This window comes from Annulohypoxylon truncatum (assembly GCF_022578515.1).
Source record: "Annulohypoxylon truncatum strain CBS 140777 unplaced genomic scaffold F4807scaffold_58, whole genome shotgun sequence".
NCBI classification, from domain to species: Eukaryota; Fungi; Ascomycota; class Sordariomycetes; order Xylariales; family Hypoxylaceae; genus Annulohypoxylon; species Annulohypoxylon truncatum.
The window spans coordinates 96,896-119,991 of NW_025953844.1; the positions used below are offsets into that span (position 1 = coordinate 96,896).

The following is a 23,096-nucleotide window of genomic DNA, read 5'->3' on the forward strand; positions in this document are numbered from 1 at the left end:
GGGGCGAGAAAAAAAAAAGAAAAAAGAAAAAGAAATCAGACGGCGCTAAAATTGTGTAAGGTAATTGTACTTCGCCTTCTCATCGGCTTTTTACCTTGGTAGCAATAACGATGTCCTACGGATCAATAAACGAGAGAGGAGTTCCTGGGAGAGAGCACGATGCCGGCGTTCGATCATCGCAAGTAGGAGACGATGGGGTTGAAAACGAAACCGTCAGCCCTATCGGCGGTGAGCAATGGGTGGATGATTCTGTGAGCACAAAACATGAGGGACGTCGGACGGTTTGCCAGGAATTAAGAGCCTTCTATGAAAGAAACATCGGCCTCTTCTTCGTATTTCTGGCCCAGGTGTTCGCATCGCTCGTACGTAGAATAGCTCGGACCAAGCCCATCAACCAATATGTGTAGGCATTAATAGTTCGGTAGATGGCGATGGCCACTCGTCTGCTCGAGACGGGTTTCGAGAAGAAGTTCCACGCCTTGCAGATCATCTTCGTGCGCATGTTTGCGACCGCCGCGTTAGGCTCGCTGTACATGTGGTACAAGAACGTCCCCGACTTCCCGCTTGGGCGTCGAGAGATCAGGGGGCTTTTGGTTCTGCGAGGCCTTGCTGGCTTCACCGGACTCTTCTGTTTGTACTGTAAGTCCGGTTCATTTATTTGGCACCTGCGACGTTTCAGTTCATGCCCATGATATATGAGAAATGATTCAAGCTAACACTTTCAACTCAGATTCACTCTCCTATTTGGACATAGCCGATTCCACTGTCATTACTTTCCTCGTTCCAACCACGACGGCTATCGTGTGTTTCATAGTTCTAAGGGTAAGTGCGATAAACAATTGCGGTGATCTTCCCATGCGTCTCAATCTTGCTGACCTCCTGTTTATCTTAGGAACCATATACAGTGAAAGAGGCTATAGCAGGTTTCATTGCTTTCGCTGGCGTACTCTTCATCGCTAGGCCAGCATTCCTCTTTCCTCAACATGATGAAGATAAGCCTCAGGATGACAGCTCAAAACTATTCATTGTAGGCCAACCTAAAGGAATGGTGCCCGAGATGCCGGCAACGCCCGCTCAGCGTTCGTTCGCTGTTATCCTAGCAGTCATCGGCACGTTCGGCGCCGCCTCTGCATATTCCATCATTCGACTTATTGGAAAGCGCGCGCACTCACTCATAAGCGTGAATTACTTTGCTATTCTTGCAACAGTCGTCTCGTTCCTTGTCATCATGGTCGTTCCAGATCTACATTTCGAAATTCCCGAGAATGCTGTCCAATGGTAAGACACCGTTTCCGATGCTTCGATTTGATAAGAAGGGTAGCTAATGCTTCCACAGGTCTCTGCTGATATCCATCGGTATCGCCGGGTTCCTGCTACAATTCCTCCTTACCGAGGGGCTGCAGAGAGAGAAGGCGGGGAGAGCTACTAATCTCATCGTAAGTTATTGCCACATATATGGATACAAGTCTATTCGACTCTATAAAATCTCGGGAGGGCTAATTCTGGAAATAGTACACGCAGATGGTCTTTGCGCTGATTATCGAGAGAGTCGTCTGGGGAACGACGCCTCCTATTGAAAGTCTCTTCGGGAGCGCCTTAATTATCGGCTCTGCAATATGGGTTAGCTTACAAAAGAATAAGCCACCGACTGAGAAAAAAGACCTCGTCGTTGATGAAGAGCGAAGCCTTTTGGGGGCCAATGCTCCTACGGAGGTGCGTGAAGACTAATCTTACGTGATCGTAGGTCGCGTCAGTCCCAGAATTACGATATTTACCACCTGCTTATTCAGGTGTGCCAGACATAACAATACATGAGGTTGAAGACCATGGGGCCATATTAGTCCCGTATGTCGGATTAGAGTCATATTGGTATCTCGATAAAAAAAGATACTCGTGATATTCTTTTCTCCATGGTCGATATTTACATGAGTACCGTCGTTTACTTCCGTTTTATATGGTATACCTCTAACTTCCTCGCATAACATGCAAAAACAAAGCATCTAAAATGGTATCTAATCATGGACGAACTAAAACAAGAATGCAACTCCCTTCGCTAGTATCATGCAAGCCTAATTTTATTCCTCCACGGTATGCTATTTGCTGGCCTGGTAATGATGGCTATTTGCCTCCCAGTAGTTATTAGGCATCTCGTGAACGACCCAAGGCGTCTCCATTTCCGCCGCTTGGTCCGTAACATGAGCTGGCATCTGCCACGTGTTACCCGAGACCGTTGGTAGCTCTGTCACAGGTGTAGGTTGCTGCGGCCAATATCCAGCTGGTGATTTGGGGGAACCCCCTGATGGTTCGGTGACATTCGCGCCGTAGTACGCGGCCGGTTTGTCCTTGATCAGGGGAAGACCGCAAATCGAGCAGCCCTTGCCGTATACGTGGTATCTTCGTATAACGGAGCCGATCACTGCGAATATCACGAGACCGGCCACTCCACCAACGGTCGAGCCAGCAATGACACCGGTTCTAGATGTATGTCCCGTCGATTCGCTCGTTGTCGAATTATCTGGAAGTGGTGTCCAGTACCCATCCCAGGATGTTTCCCAGTTGTTATCGCTAGTTGAGAGTGTACGGCACTGATCGTCCATGATCGCCACGCTTTGACCGTTGATGTTGGGCCCAGGCGCCTGGGACATGAAATAGAATGCCGTCTTTAGGTTTGCTCCGAAAAAAGCATCCTGCAGAAAAGCACGTCCGAGAGCGTAGTTTCCGTTTGATACCGCATTGCAGGGTAAATAGGAGGTCGGCTTGTCGACAATCGGTTCATCTAGCGTCAGGTTAAGGTGCATGAACGGTACTGAGATGTTTACCCTCCGCGAGTTATTATTAGGATCCATAAACGTGAACGATAAGACGGAGGGAGACTGTACTATACGACTGTAGTCCGGAGAGTCCGTGTTCCAGAGGTATAATCCTAGCCCCTCGTTGTATGTCACTGGTATCTCGGCAGCGATAGCGTCGCAGGTACTCTTGGGGAGGTTGATGTACGGAAAACACGGATCGATGGCAAGGGGGAATCGATCCCCTATTGAGGAGTTCCCCGACGCCAACAGGCCTCCTTTCGAACTCCAAGGGAAGGGCGAACCCCCTTTGACGACGTTGATGGATATGTCCACGAGAGGAGCGTCTGTGAATACGAGATAAGGGTCGGCGATGGGAATAGCCAACATATCGTTCACAGCTCTATTCCGGTCATATCCTCCAAACCAGAGCGAGCCTGGAACCTGCTGAGGAGCAGCCGACCCAATGTGCATCCCGAAAGTTTGAGAGTCGATTGATTTCTCTTCGTACAGAGTACCAGCTAATAAACTAACATTGACGGCTCCTGCAGATGTACCTGCGTTTACCTGGAATGTCTGGTTAACCACTGATAACTGCGTATTAGCTATTGTATCATCTCAAACAGATGGATATATTGGATAGGTATCTATAGGCCTCACTTACTATCAGGTGCTGCGCCGAAACTAAGACAACCTGCAAATATTGGGCACTTGTTTCCATTGGGATACTGATACTGAGTATCGCTCAGGAGAACTAGGCTAAGATTTTCCACTTTGTCGTTGGCCCACTGGGTCGTATCGGTGCCTAGAAATAACGAATCGGCCCATCGCAGTCCATCAGTTCCGTTAGAAACTTGATTAGGTGTTAAGGAGTTGCCGCCATTTATCAAGATACTTGGCTCGTGGCCGGTGCCCATGGACTCGTTGTATATGGCGCCAGCTTCCTGTGCGTAGCATAGCTGGCCATCGGCCGTGACATTTCCACAATAAGTTGCTCCGGGGAAAAACGACTCCCACATTTTTCCGGCGTATACCGTCACTTGCTGACCAGATCCCATCGATACCTCTATCGCGTTCCAGGGCCCATCTGGTCCTACGGTCTTGTTCGACCATCGTGCTGCCTTGGGTGATCCGTCAACCGATCGTATCAATGATAGGGTGGCCGCGCCAGCGATTATTGTAAAGAGACGGTTCATTGAAATCTGCCGATGCTCGACTATCTAGAGTCGAGGCTTAATAGAGATGTCCGGGTGAGAAAACAAGGATCGGCAACGCAATGATGGCGGATGGATGACATTGATCGACAATTCAACGTCGAAATAAAAGAGGGTCAAGTTCGGCTTCACATTCTAGAAGTTGGTGGAGAGGAGAGATCTTTGTAACCCGTCATCCCCTGAGGCTCAAAAGACTGTTGTCAGAGTGGCACCACCCAGGTAGTCGAGATGGCCAGCCCGACTTCAAGCGACAAGGAGTTGGGCGGGATATTCACGAGTATTACTCTGCTGACCTGAGGACCAGAGAATCCTGCGTGGACGTCGGAACGTCCTCGGCACGCATTTTCATCCTCGCTAACCAGTCAGCATGGCATCCAGGTTCATCCCACCATGTCTACCTTGTACGCTTGGGGCGCCTACCATGGTAAACATCTTAGGTACATGTGTAGAACTTCAATGCTGGCTCGTTCGGCCGGGTCAATTAGGTGAAGTAGTTTTACTATCTACTATCACCGCAGCCAGACACATCTCGAGAGTCGGTGTTAATTCTATAAAGGGTTAGGCGAGCTCTTCCGCCCCCAACTTCGACCCCTGAAGCGATGGTGATCAACAGATGCCAAGCTTCTTCCAGCGTTGTTCACGGCCAAATCCTACGAATTTGGAGCCGCAAAATTGCTTACGTGAAAATAAGGCATATTTTTAGTAGCATGGGGTCGTCTCGATTCTCAAAATAAACTTCTTACCTCATCATCAACTACCTACCACTGCTGTCGGTTGACACCCGGCCCGCAGGGATGTGAAGCGGAATTTGGGTAGCGCGAATTCCGCAATTGGCAGACCGCTGGCTACTGATACAATGTAGCGAGCAGATGTGACCTATCATTATTTGATGTTCCACTGGTCCCGATTCAGAATAAGCGTAACAAAAGGACAGTATTCCTAACTGATCAGTGATCAGCAAGCTGCGTCGAAATATTGAAGGCGATCGGAGCACCGAACCCCGGGATACACGAGTGACGCATATAGCACTATGTACGTATAAAGACGGTTTATCTATTATATCTAACATACCTACCTACATACATAGGTACATATCCAAGGTCTGTGGATAGTCATGGGTCACTTAAGGCTAAGCGAGCTGAAGTCTATCACGGCTCGATCCTCATCATACCGATACAGTCTTACGTGCTCTAACCCGGTCATCTGCGGAAAATCTAGGATTCCAATGTTGGTATTACTTGTGACAACTTCATCGTATTCGGACTCGTCAGTGTTATTAGCTATGGTCATGTCCAGCGGTGATGCACCTTTACTGTGTAGGCAAATAATGGTATAGATAGATACTATCATCTTGTGGGATTAGAACAAGCATCCTATATATCTAACTTGGTTCATCAGCACTAGACTAAGGGGGTAGGTAGGTAAGAGAGCGGACTAACTATCGCGCATCTCAGGATCACCCAGGGGACTTCATTATGTAATGCAACTTACTTGCTATAAATTATCCATGTTTCTTATTTATTGCGGGTGTACACGTGCTTTTATTTGTCTGAATAGATAGGTATCTTAATTGGTGTGAGAAGAGAAGATAATATGTATGTTTATTAACCCGTGTGATTAAAAAAAGGGGGTACCTAAGGGTCTTCTCCAACCAGGAGACTTGCTAGGTAGCTCTAACAAAATGTAAATCTTGACCTCAAATGCAGCTCGACGTCACTTGGTGGACTCAATGGGGGGAAACATCGGTGCCCAATTCAAGTTAGGTTAAAGATTAAACCACTCCCACTGCTGGGGGATATCGGGAAGGTAGTAGTAATATACTGTGATTGAAATCTTCAAGATTCATATCTAGGTGAAAATGGCCGTGACGGAATCGTCCTACTCAACGCCCAAGTGGTGGAAAGAAGCTGGTATGTTTAATTAATCCCCAACATCCTGGCATTCGGAGACTAATAATGTGGTTACTAGTGGTCTACCAAATTTACCCGGCGAGCTTTCAGTGCCAGGTAGGTGAATGATCTGGATGCCAGCTTGCTAGATTATTATTAATGCTTTACAATTGGAACGAAAAAGCCTGGTGTCACTTCGGGATGGGGCACCATCAAGGGCATCACGTCGCGGCTCGACTACTTGAAGTCCTTGGGTGTCGATGTGGTCTGGTCTTCGCCGATCCTGAAGTCGCCGCAGGCTGATATGGGCTACGACATTGCCGACTACAAACAGATCGACGAGCGCTATGGATCCCTGGAGGATGTAGACGAATTGATCACCGAGCTCAAGAAGCGCGACATGAAGCTCATGATGGACTTGGTAGTGAATCATACCAGCAATGAGCATCCATGGTTCCTCGAGAGTCGCGCGAGCCTCGACAATCCTAAACGCAATTGGTATATTTGGAAAAAGCCGAAGAGTATCAGTCCTGACGGTGTACCGGAACCGCCCAATAACTGGGCGCAAATCCTAGGCGAAGCCAATTCAGCTTGGACGTATGATGAGAAGACTGGCGAGTTCTACCTCAGTCTTTTCACGCCGGAACAACCTGATCTGAATTGGGAAACCCCCGAGGTTCGGGCGGCTGTTTGGGACGTGATGCATTTTTGGAGTGCGTGACATGTTTCCTTTCCCTTCTAGTTGCGCCACGATTATTTAGTATCATATATCGCTAACGCCTCTCTCTGTCGCAGTGAAACGGGGCGCAAGCGGGTTTCGAATGGATGTTATCAACCTGATCTCTAAAGACCCCAGCTACCCCGACGCCGACATCGTCCTGGATCCGGAGCATAGATATCAACCCGGGTCAAAGTATTTCGTCAACGGACCCAAATTACACGACTATCTGCGAGAGATGTACCGAGAGGTGTTGAGTAAATATGATACGATTACCGTTGGTGAAATGCCTGGAGTTAGCGACGAGAAGGAGATTCTGCGAAGCGTCGGTGCCGACTCCGAGGAGTTGAGAATGATCTTCATCTTCGACCTGGTCGACATCGACAAGCCGAACGTTAGGATGGCCCTCAGACCATGGAACGTCAAAGAGATGAAATCAATCATCGCGAGATGGCAACGAATCATGATCCAGGATAATGGATGGAATTCAGTCTTCATCGAGAACCACGACAACCCGAGGTCCGTCTCACGATATACTGACGATAGTGACGAATGGCGCGAAAAGGGGGCTAAACTCCTCGCGCTCATGCAGACCACCCTCGGAGGTACGCTTTTTGTCTACCAGGGAGAAGAAATCGGAATGCGCAATGCGCCAACGACCTGGGACATCTCCGAATTCAAAGATATCGAGACCATCAATTTCTGGAAGAAGTGCGAGCAGCTGTATGCAAACGACAAGGAGAAATTAGCCTATAGTCGTAAAATCATCGATATGAAAGCACGCGATCATGCTCGAACCCCAATGCAATGGACGGCAGGGGAGAATGCAGGCTTCTGTGACCCGGGTACGACGCCGTGGATGAGAGTTATGGATGACTATCCGACAGTAAATGTTGAGGCCCAGTTGAAGGCAGATGATCAGAAGGAGCTTTCAGTGTGGAAATTCTGGCAGGAAGCGTTGAGGCAGAGGAAAGACCATGCTGACGTCTTCGTGTACGGAAATTTCCAAGAGCTATCTCCTGAACATCCAGAGGTCTTTGCTTATGTTCGTACGAGCACAAGAGGCGACCCCTGGCTCGTTGTCCTTAACTTTTCTAAGAAAGAATTAGAGTGGGCGGTGCCTCAGGGATTGGAAATCGAGTCTTGGATCTCGACTAATTATTCGAAGGGCATCCCAGACAAACCAAAGCAGTCGAGTGTGCCTCTAAAGCCCTGGGAGGGCATGTTGGGACGGTGCAAGTAGACAACGTTGGTGACGCGTCTCTTAAGGCGTACGCCCTGCGTGTGCTATACTAGAGCGCATATGATAGAAAAGTTAGGGGTTAGTAGATGATATCTAGCATGACGAAATTCGCCTTACCCTTTAAATGTCATGGAATGACATGGTAATTACGGTACTAATAATGACTAAGATTCCACTTGACTTTCTACCTCCCTTTGATTGGCATTCCTTTACTTGAGTAGCTCCTATTAACTCACGCAGATAGGACGGACGATTGGGTTGTAGTTTGCTCTTTATTCTCGAGGTTGAATAAATCCGCATAGACTCGTCTAATAAGCTTTTGAAGTGAATCCCATTCTTAGTTGTCCAGACCACTCTTGACAGGGTCCCAACACACTGGCGAATACTCGTCGAACTCCAGCGTGTCCATATCTTCTTTTGAGAGTTCAAAGTCGTAAACTTCAGCATTCTCCTTGATCCTTGAGGGCGTGACACTCTTTGGGAGTGGAACGTAACCCTTCTGCAAGCTCCATCGAATCAAGACCTGAGCCTCCGTCTTGCCATACTTTGTAGCAAGGTTGACTAGACACTTTTCACCGAATCTCGCACCCCGTACAACGGGAGCGTAGGCCTCGAAGGCAATGTTTCGCTTAGCGCACCATTCGGCGATATCATTGCGAGGACACCATGGATGAACCTCACATTGGTTAACCGAGATGATTCCGCCTTTGCCTTTGCCGCCTCTCTCGGCTTCTAGTTCCGCAATATGCTTTTCTAACTCGTCAAGATGATGGACACCATAATTGCTGACGCCAATGGATCGGACTGGGTATGGTCAGTGCCGATCGCTCGTTGGAACAGTTGGAGATATTTCGAGCTGCTCTTGAAAAGGGGGTAGGTTAAGGTGGTGGAATGAAAGTTTTGTTACATACTCTTGCCCTCTTCGACAGCCTCAACGAGCGCCTTCCATACGTCCTTTCGCGTAGCGGAACCGCCGTAGGGTGAATGAATCAACATAAGGTCGATGTAATCAAGACCAGCGGTTTTTAAGCTCGTCTCAACTTGTGCTTTGGCACCAGCATAGCTCATACCGCCACTAGGAATCTTGGAGGTAAAGTAGATCTCAGATCGTGGCAGCTTGCTAGCTCGCATGGCGTTACCACATCCAGCCTCATTGCGGTATGCAGCGGCTGAGTCGACATGACGATAGCCAACGTTAAATGCTTCTGACACGGCTTTCTCGGTTGCGTCTGGCGGACTGTAAGCCGGTAGTTAGATCCAAATACGAGACCCCTTTGGATAGTTACCTAAGTAGACACTTAACTCACGTTTGGTATACCTAGAATAGGTCAATTTTAATGTCAATGATGATAGTTGAAAGGTGTGATATAGATAGATACTTACCCCAAACCCCAATCGAGGTATTTCATAGCCGCTGTTCAGTTTGAACGTAGAATTGATACTGTAGGCTGCCATTGTTATAGTTCTATCAAAGAGGTCAGTCGGTTGGCTGAAGATATTTGGAGCATTGAAGGAGCAATGAATTAGCAGGGTAGAATAGTACGGCTAGTTCGAGAGGGGTACATGAAAGGGGGACTACTTACCTGACTTTGCCTAGCTGGAAAGATGTCGTTGCCGCTCTACTGGTGAAGAGCGAGATCATGGGTGAACGTAAGAACCGGGACACTCGCAACTTTTATAGTCGTTTGCACTAGAGAAGTCGTCCGAAACAGGGACAATGAATACCCTTTATACTAACCAGCTGTCGTAATGATTATCAAGCATGCTTCGAATTGCTGTAGGTATCGTATCTGTCATTCCATCGCGTCTTTGGTCGGCGTTTACTGACTATCTCCGGTATAAATCTCGGAAAAGGGAGAAAAGTCTTACATTATCCTTATATTATACGACGCCTACCTATAGATAGCTCCTTCTTTGAATATAATACATATCACTAATTGGATACCGTCATCCCACTCACTACCGACGTCACTAGAGCTTAATTGTGACAGGCATGTACCTGGATAGTGTAGGTACTTAGGTACGTCAATGCGTACCACATTGGCACGTTACTGGTAGGTACATAGTAGAGATCATTTATGGCGGGGTTGAGGGGCATCTCAGCATTTCATTCTTTGTACCTACTACTGGCCTACATGCACCCGTAGCTCTGCCTACCCTACATCTATAATCTCAGGCCCCGTCACAGTATTTCGGAATAATAATTGCACGCATATCTTATTGTTCATTACTAGTAGTACATTGCTGAATCACGGCGCAGCAGTCTGGCAGATGCTTTGGTTGCCCAAACTACCTACGGACTGGCCAATTTGATCTAGGTTTGCGACACGCATTAGCTACCAGCCCTCGACATGCAGCTCATCGGGTCGAAGGCGTCACAGCGCCTAGACGAGATAGGCGAGGGAAGCGTAACTTTACTTCCTATTGAGCCGGAAGACATGGTATGTTCTATTGAGTTTGCATGACCTCGAGCAAAGTTTTAAGAAGTCTTGAATCCGTCTGACATCAAATGCAAAGTGGCACGCAAATAATCTAATCGGCCCCGAAGATGTCGTCAAGGCGCATGCGATCCGAAAGGTTACAACAGAGACCAAGACTGGCAGTACTATGTCAGAGAGGGTTCACACCGACCTTACCATACGTGTTACTTCCACATTTTTCGACCCAGGTTCCTCCCAATTGCACGTCTCAGGCACCGTCATTGTCGAGAACAACTTTGTCAGCCTCGGACAATACCACACCCTCGACCTCGAGCTTAACCGGCCGTTCACCCTATGGAAAAAGTATGGATGGGACTCGGTAGCAAAGGAAACACTCTCGGATGCCCTAAAACAGGACAAAGAGGGTGCTGTAGCTGCTGTCGTCATGCAGGAAGGCATCGCGAATATCTGCCTGATCACCGAATACCGTACTATACTTAAGCAAAGGGTGGAGAGCACGATACCTAAAAAACGGTCGAGTAGTTCCGAGCAAGATTCCGGGATGAAGCGCTTCTTTGAGAAGACCTTGAGCACTTTGATTCGCAGCATAGATTTCTCGATACCCCGGCCGTTGCTGTTAGCTAGTCCCGGGTTTGTCGCGGGCGACTTCAAGAAGTATATCTCTGACGAGGGCGCTAGGAGAGCCGACAAGGCAATGATGGCTATGGCCAAGGAAGCGACCGTGGTTCATTCGAGCTCCGGGCACCTGCATAGTCTCAACGAGATCCTCAAGAGTTCCGAAGTCACCGCGACTATGAAGCATATGAAATTTTCCAAGGAGACAAGGTTTATGGACGACTTCTTCGACAAGTTGCGGAAAGACGATGGTCGCGCCTGGTATGGTACGGCCCCTGTCGAGAAGGCAATCAAAGAAGGCGCTGTCGGTAGAGGAGGGGGTATCTTGTTGATCAACAATTCCCTGTTCCGAAGCCAGGATATCAGGACAAGGAAAAGATACGTCGCCATGGTTGATAAAGTCAAAGAGGATGGAGGAGAAGCGCGAATACTGAGTAGTGACCACGAAAGTGGACAACGATTAGATGCCTTAGGTGGCATAGCTGCCATACTCACGTACCCTATACTAGATCTAGACGAGGACGAGAACGAGGACGAAGCCGACGCCGGTGGGCAAGCCGAAACCGAGGAGAACATGGTAATATGAAGTCTGATCTAGAGGCGTCCCGAATTTAATGACTATTTACGAATTTCATTAGTTGTGAAGTTGTATCCATCCTACACCTACTAGGCGCAGTAATTTATCCAGCTCTAAGGATATTAGGTAAGTTATCAATACAATATTTGGTGGGTACTTGGATATATGGGGACCAAATCCAAAAATACACCTCCGCAGGGATGGTAATTGTTATTTGATGGAGAATTGCTCCATTAGTGGATATGTACTGAGCCACGGAAAATATATAAAAGGCTACAAGATATATATGCTTTATACATATCTGTGAATAACCTCTGTATAAAGAAGTACCTTCCCTTACAAATATTAATGGCAAGATACAATTCTATGACAGTGGAGTAAAGGTCCACCAAATAACAATTACCATCCTTGCAGAGGTGTAATATCCCGGCTGAGAGATTCAATGAGGGATTTCCAATTTGGTTGGAACAGAGCAATCCATGACCTTGCGATGACGTACCGGGATGACCTGCATGGATCTATGGAAGGTGGATATTACATCATTATGCGCCGTTTCTCTGTTGGAACTCTATGGATCCCTGGGTCCATCCGTTTGTAAAGTTGCGAAGGTTAGGTAGGTATATTTAAAATATGAGATAGATCGGCAGATATGGCCTGCGCTAGTAATATGAAAGTTTTGCGGCTCGCGTTCCCGTTTCACACACCGTTTCCGTTTTGCCAAACGCTTAAATGTTCAATATTATCTTTAGCTTAAAAAGTGCCTAGGAACCTTGGAAAGTCAATTCAAGTCGCGCCACTCGCGGAATCCCATACCACGCAGCATTTTATTGCTCGACACATTCTCGTACTCGTACTCCAGTAGCTCTCGACCTGTTATGTCAACAAATATTGTATATTAATCAAGAAATATCCAACTTCGACAGCGGAGATGGCCACCATTCTTATGTACCTAAATTCATATTCAGTTCTACGCGATTAATTGATCAAGATCTTTAGGCGCATCCTTTGAAGTTCGGATGTGACGGAGTTGCTAAAGACAAACTGGGCACGCGCCATAGACCAAAACCGCCCACCGCGCATTTCTAGCTACATAGCTGTCATAGCTATATACCTCTTCATAATTCATACTGGATGATCACTGGTCAAAACTAGATAATGGAAGATGTCGACCTCTTCGCCGGCCACCGAGGTCGCCCGTCCTCGCCCAGACGACCTACCCGCTGTCCACGCGAATGCGAAGATAAATCAAAATGGCTCGGAGCCGTTGCGTGATCTCGGACGGTCGCCGACTTCTTCTGACGATCCAAGTATGCTTATTTATTATTTATTGCTTATTACCTACAGCCTGTTCCTCCTTCGTTTGGGTTATTCTTCTTTTGTATATGATTTGCGACCCTCTATGTCTAAGCCTGTCTCGCTGACACCTTATCTTAACATCTTCACTAGGCACCAGTATTCTAGGGACCGGGAAGAAGAGCGTCGTAAAACTCTCGCGTAAGGATACGGCCGGAAAAGATGCAAAGGAGAAGAAGGACTTGGATACTGCAGTCCGACCTGGGCCGCAAGCCACCTCTTCGTCCGCACTCGACCCCCTATCCCATGTACGTCTTGCGAGCTTATCCGCCAGGTCTTCTAATAGCCGAGTCTAATCCCAATATCAATTCTAGCACATATTCGTGAGAACCAATACCGATCGCTCCATCGCTTCGAGATTTCGCAATCCCGCGCGCTCAGATAGTCCTGCAACAAATGAAGGTCTACCCCGTCCTTCTTCCGATCTATCTACTAAGCAAGTAGCGCCTCAACCTGATCTACCAAGGGACAGGAGGTGTGTCTGCCTGAGAATAGCTTGAAAAGGTACTAGGGTATCATGCTAATGGTCGTGGTTTAATAGGAAGGGAGGGTTCCTTAGTCGCCTAAGCATGATCGGCGGGAAGAAAAAGGAAGGCGGCATCCATGACGACGAGTCCGAGATTAGCGAATTGAGGACCGAGGGGGCGAACGCCGTAGCCTTCTCTTCTGCCGTTGGTGCTGGTGGCTATATCCCTCACCACAAAGAGCCACCGCGATATATCAGGGTTCGAGCGCACAACAAGAAAATCAAGGAGTTCAACCGCATGTTTCTCGCCCAGGAGCTGGTAGGGACACAACCACCAAATCAAGACGACGACCAAGCTAAGACCACGAACGGAGCTAGCGCAACACAGGGGCTCGGTAAAGATGAGTCGGAATTGGGTGGCCCCATCTGGGCCATCGAGTTTAGTAAAGATGGCAAATATCTAGCCACCGGAGGTCGAGACCGGGTTGTACGCATATGGGCCGTGATCGCAACAGAAGAAGACCGAAAGGCGGAGGGAGAAGAAGAGAACGCGGCCAGCGATACAGAGGAGCGTTTGAGTGCGCCGGTCTTTCGCGCGAAACCGGTTCGGGAGTTCGTTGGTCACACCGGCGATATTCTTGATCTCAGCTGGAGCAAGAACAATTTCCTCCTTTCTTCGTCAATGGATAAGACTGTCCGCCTCTGGCACATAAGCAGACAGGAATGCTTGTGCACGTTTAAACACAAGGATTTTGTCACATCTATTGCCTTTCATCCTCGCGACGACCGCTTTTTTCTCGCCGGTTCCCTCGACTCATATCTACGCTTATGGAGTATTCCTGACAAAGCCGTCGCTTATTCGAGCCAGCTGTCTGACTTCATTACGGCCGTTGCTTTTTCCCCTGATGGGAGGACCGCAATAGCAGGATGTCTGAATGGGTTTTGTATGTTTTATGAGACTGAGGGTCTCAAATACCATACGCAAATTCACGTACGATCATCAAGGGGTAAGAACGCTAAGGGGAGCAAGATAACCGGCATCGAGACGATGAGATTTCCTCCGGATGCTCCTGATGGTGTGGTTAAGGTTCTCGTCACCTCAAACGACTCTCGCATCAGGATCTATAATATGGGAGACAAGAACCTCGAACTAAAACTCAAAGGCCACGAGAATACGTGTAGCCAGATTAGGGCTACGTTCAATGACGATGGCAATTATATCATATGTGGGAGCGAAGACAAGAGGGCATTCATATGGTCAACCAGTTCGAGACTTGCCGAGAACAAGGAAAAGAGACCTTATGAATATTTTGAGGCCCATTCAAGTATCGTGACAAGCGCTATCTTCGCGCCAACGTCAGTACGACAATTATTACAAACCTCCGGCGACCCTATATTCACGCTATGCAATCCTCCACCGATAACATTGCGCAGTAAAGAGGAATCGACGGTGAACCAGGCTGTCGATGCTCAAGATACCCAATCCGAAAGCTCAAACAAGGTCAAGAAGCCTGACGAATCCCCTGGGTTCATTGCACGCTCCGCTCATTACGATGGTAATATCGTCGTGACAACTGATCACACGGGCTTGATCAAGGTCTTCCGCCAAGATTGTGCCTTCACCAAACGTCGTCACGATAACTGGGAGACCGGTTCAACATTCTCCAGGAAGCTTGGAAGAGATAGTCTGCTAGGCCGAAGTGGCAGCATCGCCACACGATTCAGCGCCGGCAGTCGAGATCCGCATTCTCGCCGTGGCTCGCTTACGCAGCCACCCCAAAGTATACAGGGCATATTCCAAGCCAATTCAGAAAGGATAAATACATGGCGACATGGTGTCGAAGGACACACCGGTAGGCCGACATCAATAACCATCTCAACGCCAGCACGCAGTGAGCGGTCACTTTCTCCAAGTAAGGCAGCTCGCACCCCTATAAATTCAACTTCGGGGCCAAGAAGACAGCCCTACGCGAACACGTCAGCCATCAATGTTCCAACGAGTCCTACGTCTAGCGTGCAAGCTAATAGGACCAACGATCGTGTAGGGTTGCGGGAAGTATCCGTCCCGCCAACCCCGAGCTTTTCGTTTAGGCCGGTAGACGAAGAGGAAGACGAGCTACGCCTGGATCCAGCTGGCGCAAGTTACTCGTTCTGGAATCTAAATAAATGGCGAAACATAAGCCCTCTGCGAGGTAACGGGTCCTCCCTTGGGTCGGATTCGGCGCATCAACGCTCGCAGAGCACCGCGTTAGTCTCGGACACGACGGCGGTCGAGGATAATCGGAGAAAAAGCCTGGCAACAGGTACAGGAGAAGCCGAAGCAAATGGCAAGTCGGATAAGCATACGCGACGAAAGAGCGTGCCGGCCGGGGCGATATTGTCCCGCGAGAAGGACGAGAATCATCTGGCGCCGCCGGTTCCTGTTTCCCCTCGGCCCGAGTCCTACGCCAGCCGCCTGAGCTCGGAACTCACTAGCGAAGATGGCGAGGACATGCAGTGCCCGTCATGTGGCAGTCGAGACTTTAGAGCGAAGAAAGTGGGTGGTAAGCAAAGGTTACAATGTGGGAAATGTGGTCGTGCAGTTAATTCATGAGGTTATTATAATGAATGTGGTTGCATCTTCGTCTTCTAGCAGGACCGGAGGGGATACCTGTACGCTGAGTTATGATGAATGTGTATCGAGAGAACGGATATTGGATGATTGCATATACGGACGGCATTATTAGCGATGGCTCGTCTTGAGCTCCTAGGGTTGAAATAAGGCTTTTTTTTCTTCATTATTCATCTAGACGGTGATATCGCCATGATCTTGATAGATCACGGATCACATATCTCCAAGGCTAGTCACTCCATTCAGGGGAAAGCAACATATCAGTTCTTAATCTGCTTCCAACATTGCTCTCACCCTGAGGGCGACTCCTTCAACAATTTGGAAGGGATCAAGACCTACGATCCTCGATCCTTCATTGGCGTTACCCGGGATGGGGACTCTTCTAATGCTACTTAGATAGCCTTTGCTTCTTCTACATGAGTAGGGTAAACTTATGTAAATATACGAGCACTCTCATGCAGCACCCGAGACTTATGTACCCCTTGTAGCTGTCGACGTAGCTAAGTCATTCTCTGCTCCCTAGCGGCTCACTGAGAACCGAGCGTTTGAAGTAATTCATATTATATCATACTCGATTAAAGCATTCGCGTTTCCCAGTTACGATTCAAGCAATTACTATCGTCCACGTATGGAAGTTGAAGCCATAGATATTGATATTTTGCTTCCTTGCACAGCAGTAGCCAAGAAGCTTCTCGTTGCCCAGGAACGAGGAAAGACGGATAAGTATCTACAAGTTCGCCGTAAACCCGTCCAAACCCCAAAAGCCATACAGTAGGTAGTATTATACAATATACCTCCTTCTTGGTAACATCCTATCCGACTTTTACGGCCCGAGTATGCGGTCAAGTTAAGCATGTCTACGCCAAGATGTCTTTCGGGGACGAAGAGACGCACACCACCTCGTCATCAAGTCTTCTTCAGGGGAGTTATCGGACGGTTTCGTGCTTATGGACGACACGCAATTATGCAAAGTAACACAATAATACGCGATACCGAGGACGCTGCTGACAATACCACCGACCATATCAACGGGCTCCGGTGAAATAGAGCTACTTCAGGCCAGGGAACATATGCTAGTCATGATATCATAGGTGTCTTTAGCTAATTCTTCTAGCGAGCGAGATGCTGTTTTCAGAGAACTTTTCCTCTCTAGATCAGAAGTAGTTTAGTGAGACGTGATCTGAGGTGGCGTGAGCAGGCATCGTAATGTGATAAGACAGGGGCTATACAATGGTCGCATATAGAGGTCTCGACAAGTCGCATGACCCTTTTTCTTTAAAATTTCGTAATTTCAAACTGCAGTAGAGGATGGTTGGCCGAGCCAGAGAAAGGATGAAGAAAAGATAGTGGATGGTGCATTAGCTCTCAAGTCTTGTTCTCAAAGCAGATCGTGTGGTTTGCATTGGAGGCTGTCAAGGGCTAAATACCTACGTAAGCCGATAGATTGAAAAGGGAGACGATGCTACCTCGGGCGAGGATCTAAGATCTGTGACTGGGACATACTACCTGGGTACATGTAGGTATGGTCGAATGACTGATCGCATGCAGATATTGGTGCTGACGGGCTGGACGTCCAACGACAGGGGTTCGAGATTAATTGGGCTAGTTGGGTTGGGGTCAATTATCATCTCTCCGGCTCCTTAATTATCCTTATGTTCCGACGGCGTCTCGTAGATCTTAAAGAGCCTCCAGGTACCACGTCCTCGTGCTTTAGCCCTTGTGACCAGTCGTTTTATATGTCTATATATATAGGTATATGATGTTCGATCATATAGAATCAATAACAGTTGAGAGTCGAAGAAAACGGCAAATGTGGCCAAAATGTAAGAAGCATTATGAATAGCGCCTCCTCTGATCCCGTATTCCTGCAAAAGTGCAGACCATCGTGGCGGCTCCGTCTATACCTATATTCGTCCCGCTTCAGCCGTCGTTAGCTTATGGTGAAAACGGCCCAAGCGAGGAGCGACGCTGCAGTGCAACGTTATAACTACCGTGCGTGACAGCTGTCTCCCGAACCCCAAACATCCTCAGTTGCTCTGTAAGCATCTCTCTATAGCGCCAGCTCGCGGTATTATACCTACATAACGGCTATGCAGACTTGGCACTTACATTACTCCCAGATGATCGTCGATATTGAGACTACCCCTCGTTATAAAGTGGAAGAGCTGAAATCTTAGTTCTATAAGCCTCGATCTTGGCACGGCCTCTAGATAGAAGCGCCTGTTAATAGTTTGCCTGGAAGTGGGGGAAAGACCAGGACTAATGCCGGGTTATATTCAGTGACAAATGGATCGGTTTCTTGTCTGCCATCCTTCTCAACATGACTATAAAATGGAAAACTTCGACCACTTTTTACTTCACTAAGATCCTATTCCTCAAATCACATACGCGGTCACGTCCCAGGAACCGGGCAGAAAGTGTTTCATTTCCTAATCTGACGGTCCAGGCTTCCGGAAGCCCGGTGATCCATGACTTTACTTCTTACTTGCCTATTGGCTCGGCAGTGCGGGTACATCCTAGATCCTTAATACCGCCTACGCAAGAATAGAGAGTAATTCTACTATTGGGTAAGCCGTCGCCTGTGGACACAAATGCTACCCGGGACCCAAGAACGCTATGTAGGTATGCAATCGAGATGAACGTGTCGAAGGAGGAATGAGTAGACGACAGTCGAACTTTTACTACTTAACCCCTGGAGAATCTCAACTGTTGCTATACCACCCATGTCCGCGAATCCTCAGCTACCTGTAAGCAAATCCCGGGGTGTGAGTGTGTGATATGTCATGCTTAAGCTTTGCTCCTCTTGGGAAACCATTGTTACTGCATCTCTAAGTGGACTACCACGCTGGACTCCTTGGCTTGGCACCAGAATATGGTTACTATATTAGGGGGCAATGTAGGCCGCAAACTTACATGTTGGGCTGGGAGGTGTTCGTCTCTCTGGTGTTAGTTAGACGAGCTTAGACGACAGAAAGATCCACTCAGAACTTTTCCCAAACACAAGATGATCTCTACCTGGAGGCTCATTGCCTCAACTATCGTCCTATCAGGACTAGCTCTCGCCGATACTTGTTCTATTCTTAAGGAGATCTCCAACATCGAAGTCACGGACCCCCTGGATCTTTCATACTTGTCGGAGCAAAGTGACTACTGGTCCACTTCTTGTTCTGCCTTGAAGCCTTCTTGTATTATCTTCCCAAAAGATGCAGATGAAGTGTCCGCTATCGTGAAAGTCCTCAACAACAATACGGAAAACTTCGCTATCAAGTCTGGAGGTCATAATCCTAACAATGGCTGGTCTAGTGTTCAAGGTGGCCCCCTGATCTCTACCCAGAATATGAAGCAGGTTATCCTGGATAGCGAAACGGGAGTAGCTCGAGTCGGGCCCGGACAACGGCTAGATAGCATATCTGCAGCGCTACAGGGTACCGGATGGACTTTCGTTGGCGGCCGGATTGGGAATACAGGCGTCGGCGGTTTAGTCCTCGGCGGCGGCCTCTCATACATGTCAGCACAATATGGCTGGGCTGCCTCATCAGTGCTGGAATATGAGATTGTCCTTGCCAACGGTACCATTGCAACCGCATCTGCTACCCAAAACGCCGATCTCTTCAAGGCGCTGAAGGGAGGTGGCAATAACTTTGGCATCGTAACCACTTATGTCCTCCAAACATATCGCCAGGGCAATATATTCGGCGGTAATTTGGTCTTCCTTCGTACCCCTGATACGGACGCCAAGCTGCTGAAAGCTGTCAGGGACTTCACCGAGTATAACGAAGATGATAAAGCGGCTGTCATCGTGACAGCTGAACGTGGCAATATAGATCTTATCGACACTTGGATTCTCTTCCTCTTCTATGACGGAGAAGTGGTCCCCGAAGCGACCTTCAAGAACTTTACCGACGTTGGCCCTCTACTTGACACCACGAAGGTCCAGACTTATGCTGATCTCATGGCCGGCAGCAACTGGGTCATTGTCAAGGGCTCCGTTGTGCAGATCGGAACCGAGACAATCCCGATGCCATCGGCGGAAGATAGCGAGAAGGTGATGGGAGGCATCCATGACCACTGGAGGAACATCACCGACACAACACTTCTTGAACTTGGTATCGTTGCCTCGATTGCTTATCAACCATTCCCTAAACGAATCGCCGAGGCCGCCAAGGAACGAAGTCCTGATTTAATCGATGCGGACGATTCGGCCAATCGCCTAATACTCGAGCTGAATTACAGCTTCGTTCCGCAGAGTGACTACGACAAAATGGATCAGACGCTACAGCAAACGGTGAGTCCATTTCGACGATGTTTGGTATCCCTGACCCTTGCCCCGTATACATCTTACCTACGTTACAACCCAGAGCCTCTCAAGTATGCAGAATAAAGCAATTGCTAACTTCACGATGTTATAGTATGGGGGGATACGCGATCGTGTGCTCGGGTGGCAGCAGGATGGAACGTTGCCAGACATCTATCTCCCCATCTTCATGAACTATGGGTTCCACCAACAGGATTATTTCGCCAGGCTTCGTCCAGAGAATAGGGCTTTTGCGCACTCGGTTTCGGAAAGCGTGGATCCCACAGGTTTCTTCCGGACCAGAATAGGAGGTTGGAAACCATAAACTTGTTGCCCCCTTATTATATGAAATACCCTCCTAACCCAAACTTCCCATTCCACCTCCACCATGTTTTTTTCGACAGGATTGTGACTATCAAGTTAATGTTCAACTTTATCAACGATCCAACCTTCAAGCAACAATATTTTGAAATGATACTTTGTATCTATATTCTTGTGACTCTTTATAGTTTCTCAATTAGTTGCCTTGAACCCTTTTATGTAGGACTTCCATCTGTATATAGCCAATACAGTAACATTACGAAATTTGAAGCAATCTTTCTTATATACATATCTTGATAGGTGCCTATTTATAAAAAGAAAAAGAAATAGAAATAGATGCGGTAAGTGTGGATTGAGTATGCGACTTCCAGATCTCATGATTGAAGACTCATCTTTAGTCTAATATTTTATATGAATATTCGTATTAGTATTATGCCGGTCTCCTTTCACAGGGGCGGTATATATGTATTTCCAGTTAATAATATCAATTAAAGAAGTATCATAATAATTGTTCCGTCGTAAAAGTTTTGCTATACGCTCACCCGGAACCATTTGTGCCTTATATATGTCTAGCTAGGAATACATAGTGCAATATAAGGGATAGAACCCGTAGACCGCTTTAATATCTGATCAAACTTGCCATTATTTTCGCCTTCAGACCATGTACCATACTAATTGCTTTCCAGTTTTACCACCCACTCCTATCTACTTCGTGCTTCGGTATCTGCCGAGCTTCGAGTTCTCGTCCCAAAAACCCCGAGTCCAATTCGTGACTTTCAGGGACGCCAAGTTCGTATCGTTGGTTAGTTGCGTACAGAGGAGGACTCGCCTCACGGAGTGTCCCGCCAGTAGAATCATAGGGTGACTGTAGATAGCCGGTGCTGGGTGATGCCGCAAGTTCTTTGGACAGTTGCTCTTGCTGAATCTCCTGCTGGATCCCCTGCGGTTGTGACTGATAGTGATCACCCGACGATTGTTGAGCTCTCTTTCGACGGTATCTCTGAAACAGGAATAGCAACGCTAGCAATATAAGAATTAGACCAGCCACGCTACCTACCACGATACCCGCGATAGCGCCCCCGGAGAGTCTAGAAGGTGTCTAGGTCCCACTTTTAGTAAATGCCTATAATCTGAAAGAGGACTACTGTCTCAAGAACTCACATTATCATCTGACACTACTTGAAATCCATCGATAGGGTGTGCGTAAGCTTGATCGTTCGTCGCTGAGGCTATCCATTCAGCCGTAGCCGTGACGCTCGCGCTATTGTATGCTGTCACCTCGACGGTCTGGCCAACCTGGAAATCACTGTAGCAAGTCCCTCCGTAGCCAGGCCGATTAGGGTCTACCGTTGTGTCTGGGGGATGGAGTAGAAAGCCACTGTCGCGATGATTAGACTTGATCGTGACATGATGTCCTGAGGCAGCTCGCAGCATTTCGTACAGCCTTCGTCCTTCCAGGTGTACGGTACGATGGTATGGCACACGTGCCGCAGTTAGAATATTCGGATTTTACTTACGAAGCACAACAAGCAATGTATCCATTCGTCCAAGTCATCGCCGTAGTCCAACCTTCGGGACAAACCAGAGGAGAGAATAATGGGGCGACAGAACTCGACGCATTCGATATCTAAGCCATGTCAGTTAACCACACCAAGAAGATCTGCGTTCTGTCTTATATAATACAGAGCTCGTGTCAACCTAAGAATAGTAGGTGATGTCACTGTAGGTAGTATTATATCAAGTGAAGCAAATTCTTTACATACTGATGAGATGTTAGCATGCGCCAATCCCATAATCATCCTCGGGTTGTTGTACTAACCACTGGTATATCCTTCTATGAAGCCAGGCGGGTAACAATCCCCAAACTTAGAGCCAGGTACTGGCTGAGGCTCGTTCAACCAGAGCTGGTAGCCCGGCGAAGATAACTGAGTGAGGTGCATCTCCCCACATGATGAAGGCGGCGTGAATGTCGTTGTTAGGGGCTTTATAGTGAGCGTGAGAACCGAGATCGACGGCGTCGTAGTTGTCGAAGCTGGACTTGCGGTCGCCGATGTTTCTGATGTGCTCTCCTCTATGACTGCGAGAATATGGTCCATCGTGACGGAGAAAGGCTAGCTATCTAGTGAAGAGAAGATCATCTTCGAGAATGGCAAGAGAAGTAAAGGATCTTCGAAATGTCGGAGTGATGGGGAAAATCCAGTATCCATGGTTTTGAGGGATCCGTACCTGGATAGCTGACATGGGCTCGGGTCAGGTAGGCGACATTAGTGGAGTGGGCAGTTTGTGTCAAAAGTACACAGAATGAATAAGGCGACCCTAACGTCGTATTGGATGGCCTCCATCACGAATGAGCTGTAAAACCGAGCGCCAGCCCATTCATTTTCAAGCAGAACAGGGTACCATTCAGATCCTACAGATAAATTATTTACTGTATATACGGCATTCTGGTACTCTGGTACTCTGGTACTTTTAACATTTTCGTACAAGAAGTTCATTGTCATCAGTGGCGGAAATACCCAAATGAATTGACCCCTTATACCCGCGTAGTTGTATCATCCTTATTAG

At 47.9% G+C, this 23,096-nt stretch overlaps 8 protein-coding genes across 8 annotated transcripts; 5 read left to right on the forward strand and 3 right to left on the reverse strand.

The window, feature by feature from the left end:
* Nucleotides 1–110: 110 nt before the first annotated feature.
* F4807DRAFT_465732 (uncharacterized protein) lies at nucleotides 111–1,728 on the forward strand (the record flags this gene model as incomplete). Its single annotated transcript, XM_048002312.1, has 6 exons — nucleotides 111–362; nucleotides 426–639; nucleotides 731–822; nucleotides 893–1,278; nucleotides 1,337–1,436; nucleotides 1,513–1,728. The coding sequence occupies 6 exons, from the start codon at nucleotides 111–113 to the stop codon at nucleotides 1,726–1,728; spliced, it is 1,260 nt and encodes a 419-aa protein (XP_047848897.1).
* F4807DRAFT_472060 (uncharacterized protein) lies at nucleotides 1,513–3,985 on the reverse strand (the record flags this gene model as incomplete). The annotated part of the gene is made up of 2 exons (XM_048002984.1): nucleotides 1,513–3,376; nucleotides 3,454–3,985. The coding sequence occupies 2 exons, from the start codon at nucleotides 3,983–3,985 to the stop codon at nucleotides 2,094–2,096; spliced, it is 1,815 nt and encodes a 604-aa protein (XP_047848898.1). The 3' UTR covers nucleotides 1,513–2,093.
* Nucleotides 3,986–5,731: 1,746 nt separating this feature from the next.
* On the forward strand, nucleotides 5,732–7,913 carry F4807DRAFT_336072 (glycoside hydrolase family 13 protein). Its single transcript, XM_047995330.1, has 3 exons — nucleotides 5,732–6,009; nucleotides 6,077–6,605; nucleotides 6,688–7,913. The coding sequence occupies exons 1-3, from the start codon at nucleotides 5,959–5,961 to the stop codon at nucleotides 7,851–7,853; spliced, it is 1,746 nt and encodes a 581-aa protein (XP_047848899.1). The 5' UTR covers nucleotides 5,732–5,958; the 3' UTR covers nucleotides 7,854–7,913.
* A 124-nt stretch (nucleotides 7,914–8,037) lies between these two features.
* On the reverse strand, nucleotides 8,038–9,785 carry F4807DRAFT_335984 (aldo-keto reductase). The gene is made up of 5 exons (XM_047995329.1): nucleotides 9,442–9,785; nucleotides 9,237–9,318; nucleotides 9,161–9,171; nucleotides 8,765–9,090; nucleotides 8,038–8,657 (listed from the first exon to the last, which is right to left on the reverse strand). The coding sequence occupies exons 2-5, from the start codon at nucleotides 9,306–9,308 to the stop codon at nucleotides 8,191–8,193; spliced, it is 876 nt and encodes a 291-aa protein (XP_047848900.1). The 5' UTR covers nucleotides 9,309–9,318; nucleotides 9,442–9,785; the 3' UTR covers nucleotides 8,038–8,190.
* A 177-nt stretch (nucleotides 9,786–9,962) lies between these two features.
* On the forward strand, nucleotides 9,963–11,779 carry F4807DRAFT_447515 (uncharacterized protein). The gene is made up of 2 exons (XM_047999884.1): nucleotides 9,963–10,294; nucleotides 10,371–11,779. Exons 1-2 carry the CDS (start codon nucleotides 10,205–10,207, stop codon nucleotides 11,493–11,495), a joined length of 1,215 nt encoding a protein of 404 aa, XP_047848901.1. The 5' UTR covers nucleotides 9,963–10,204; the 3' UTR covers nucleotides 11,496–11,779.
* Nucleotides 11,780–12,173: 394 nt separating this feature from the next.
* Nucleotides 12,174–16,003, forward strand: F4807DRAFT_336089 (WD40 repeat-like protein). The gene is made up of 4 exons (XM_047995331.1): nucleotides 12,174–12,793; nucleotides 12,933–13,087; nucleotides 13,154–13,314; nucleotides 13,381–16,003. Exons 1-4 carry the CDS (start codon nucleotides 12,649–12,651, stop codon nucleotides 15,896–15,898), a joined length of 2,979 nt encoding a protein of 992 aa, XP_047848902.1. The 5' UTR covers nucleotides 12,174–12,648; the 3' UTR covers nucleotides 15,899–16,003.
* Nucleotides 16,004–18,920: 2,917 nt separating this feature from the next.
* F4807DRAFT_465738 (FAD-binding domain-containing protein) lies at nucleotides 18,921–20,535 on the forward strand (the record flags this gene model as incomplete). Its single annotated transcript, XM_048002313.1, has 2 exons — nucleotides 18,921–20,201; nucleotides 20,326–20,535. The coding sequence occupies 2 exons, from the start codon at nucleotides 18,921–18,923 to the stop codon at nucleotides 20,533–20,535; spliced, it is 1,491 nt and encodes a 496-aa protein (XP_047848903.1).
* A 464-nt stretch (nucleotides 20,536–20,999) lies between these two features.
* Nucleotides 21,000–23,084, reverse strand: F4807DRAFT_447528 (uncharacterized protein). The gene is made up of 4 exons (XM_047999885.1): nucleotides 22,352–23,084; nucleotides 22,049–22,158; nucleotides 21,693–21,909; nucleotides 21,000–21,630 (listed from the first exon to the last, which is right to left on the reverse strand). Exons 1-4 carry the CDS (start codon nucleotides 22,625–22,627, stop codon nucleotides 21,220–21,222), a joined length of 1,014 nt encoding a protein of 337 aa, XP_047848904.1. The 5' UTR covers nucleotides 22,628–23,084; the 3' UTR covers nucleotides 21,000–21,219.
* Between the last annotated feature and the right edge of the window lie 12 nt (nucleotides 23,085–23,096).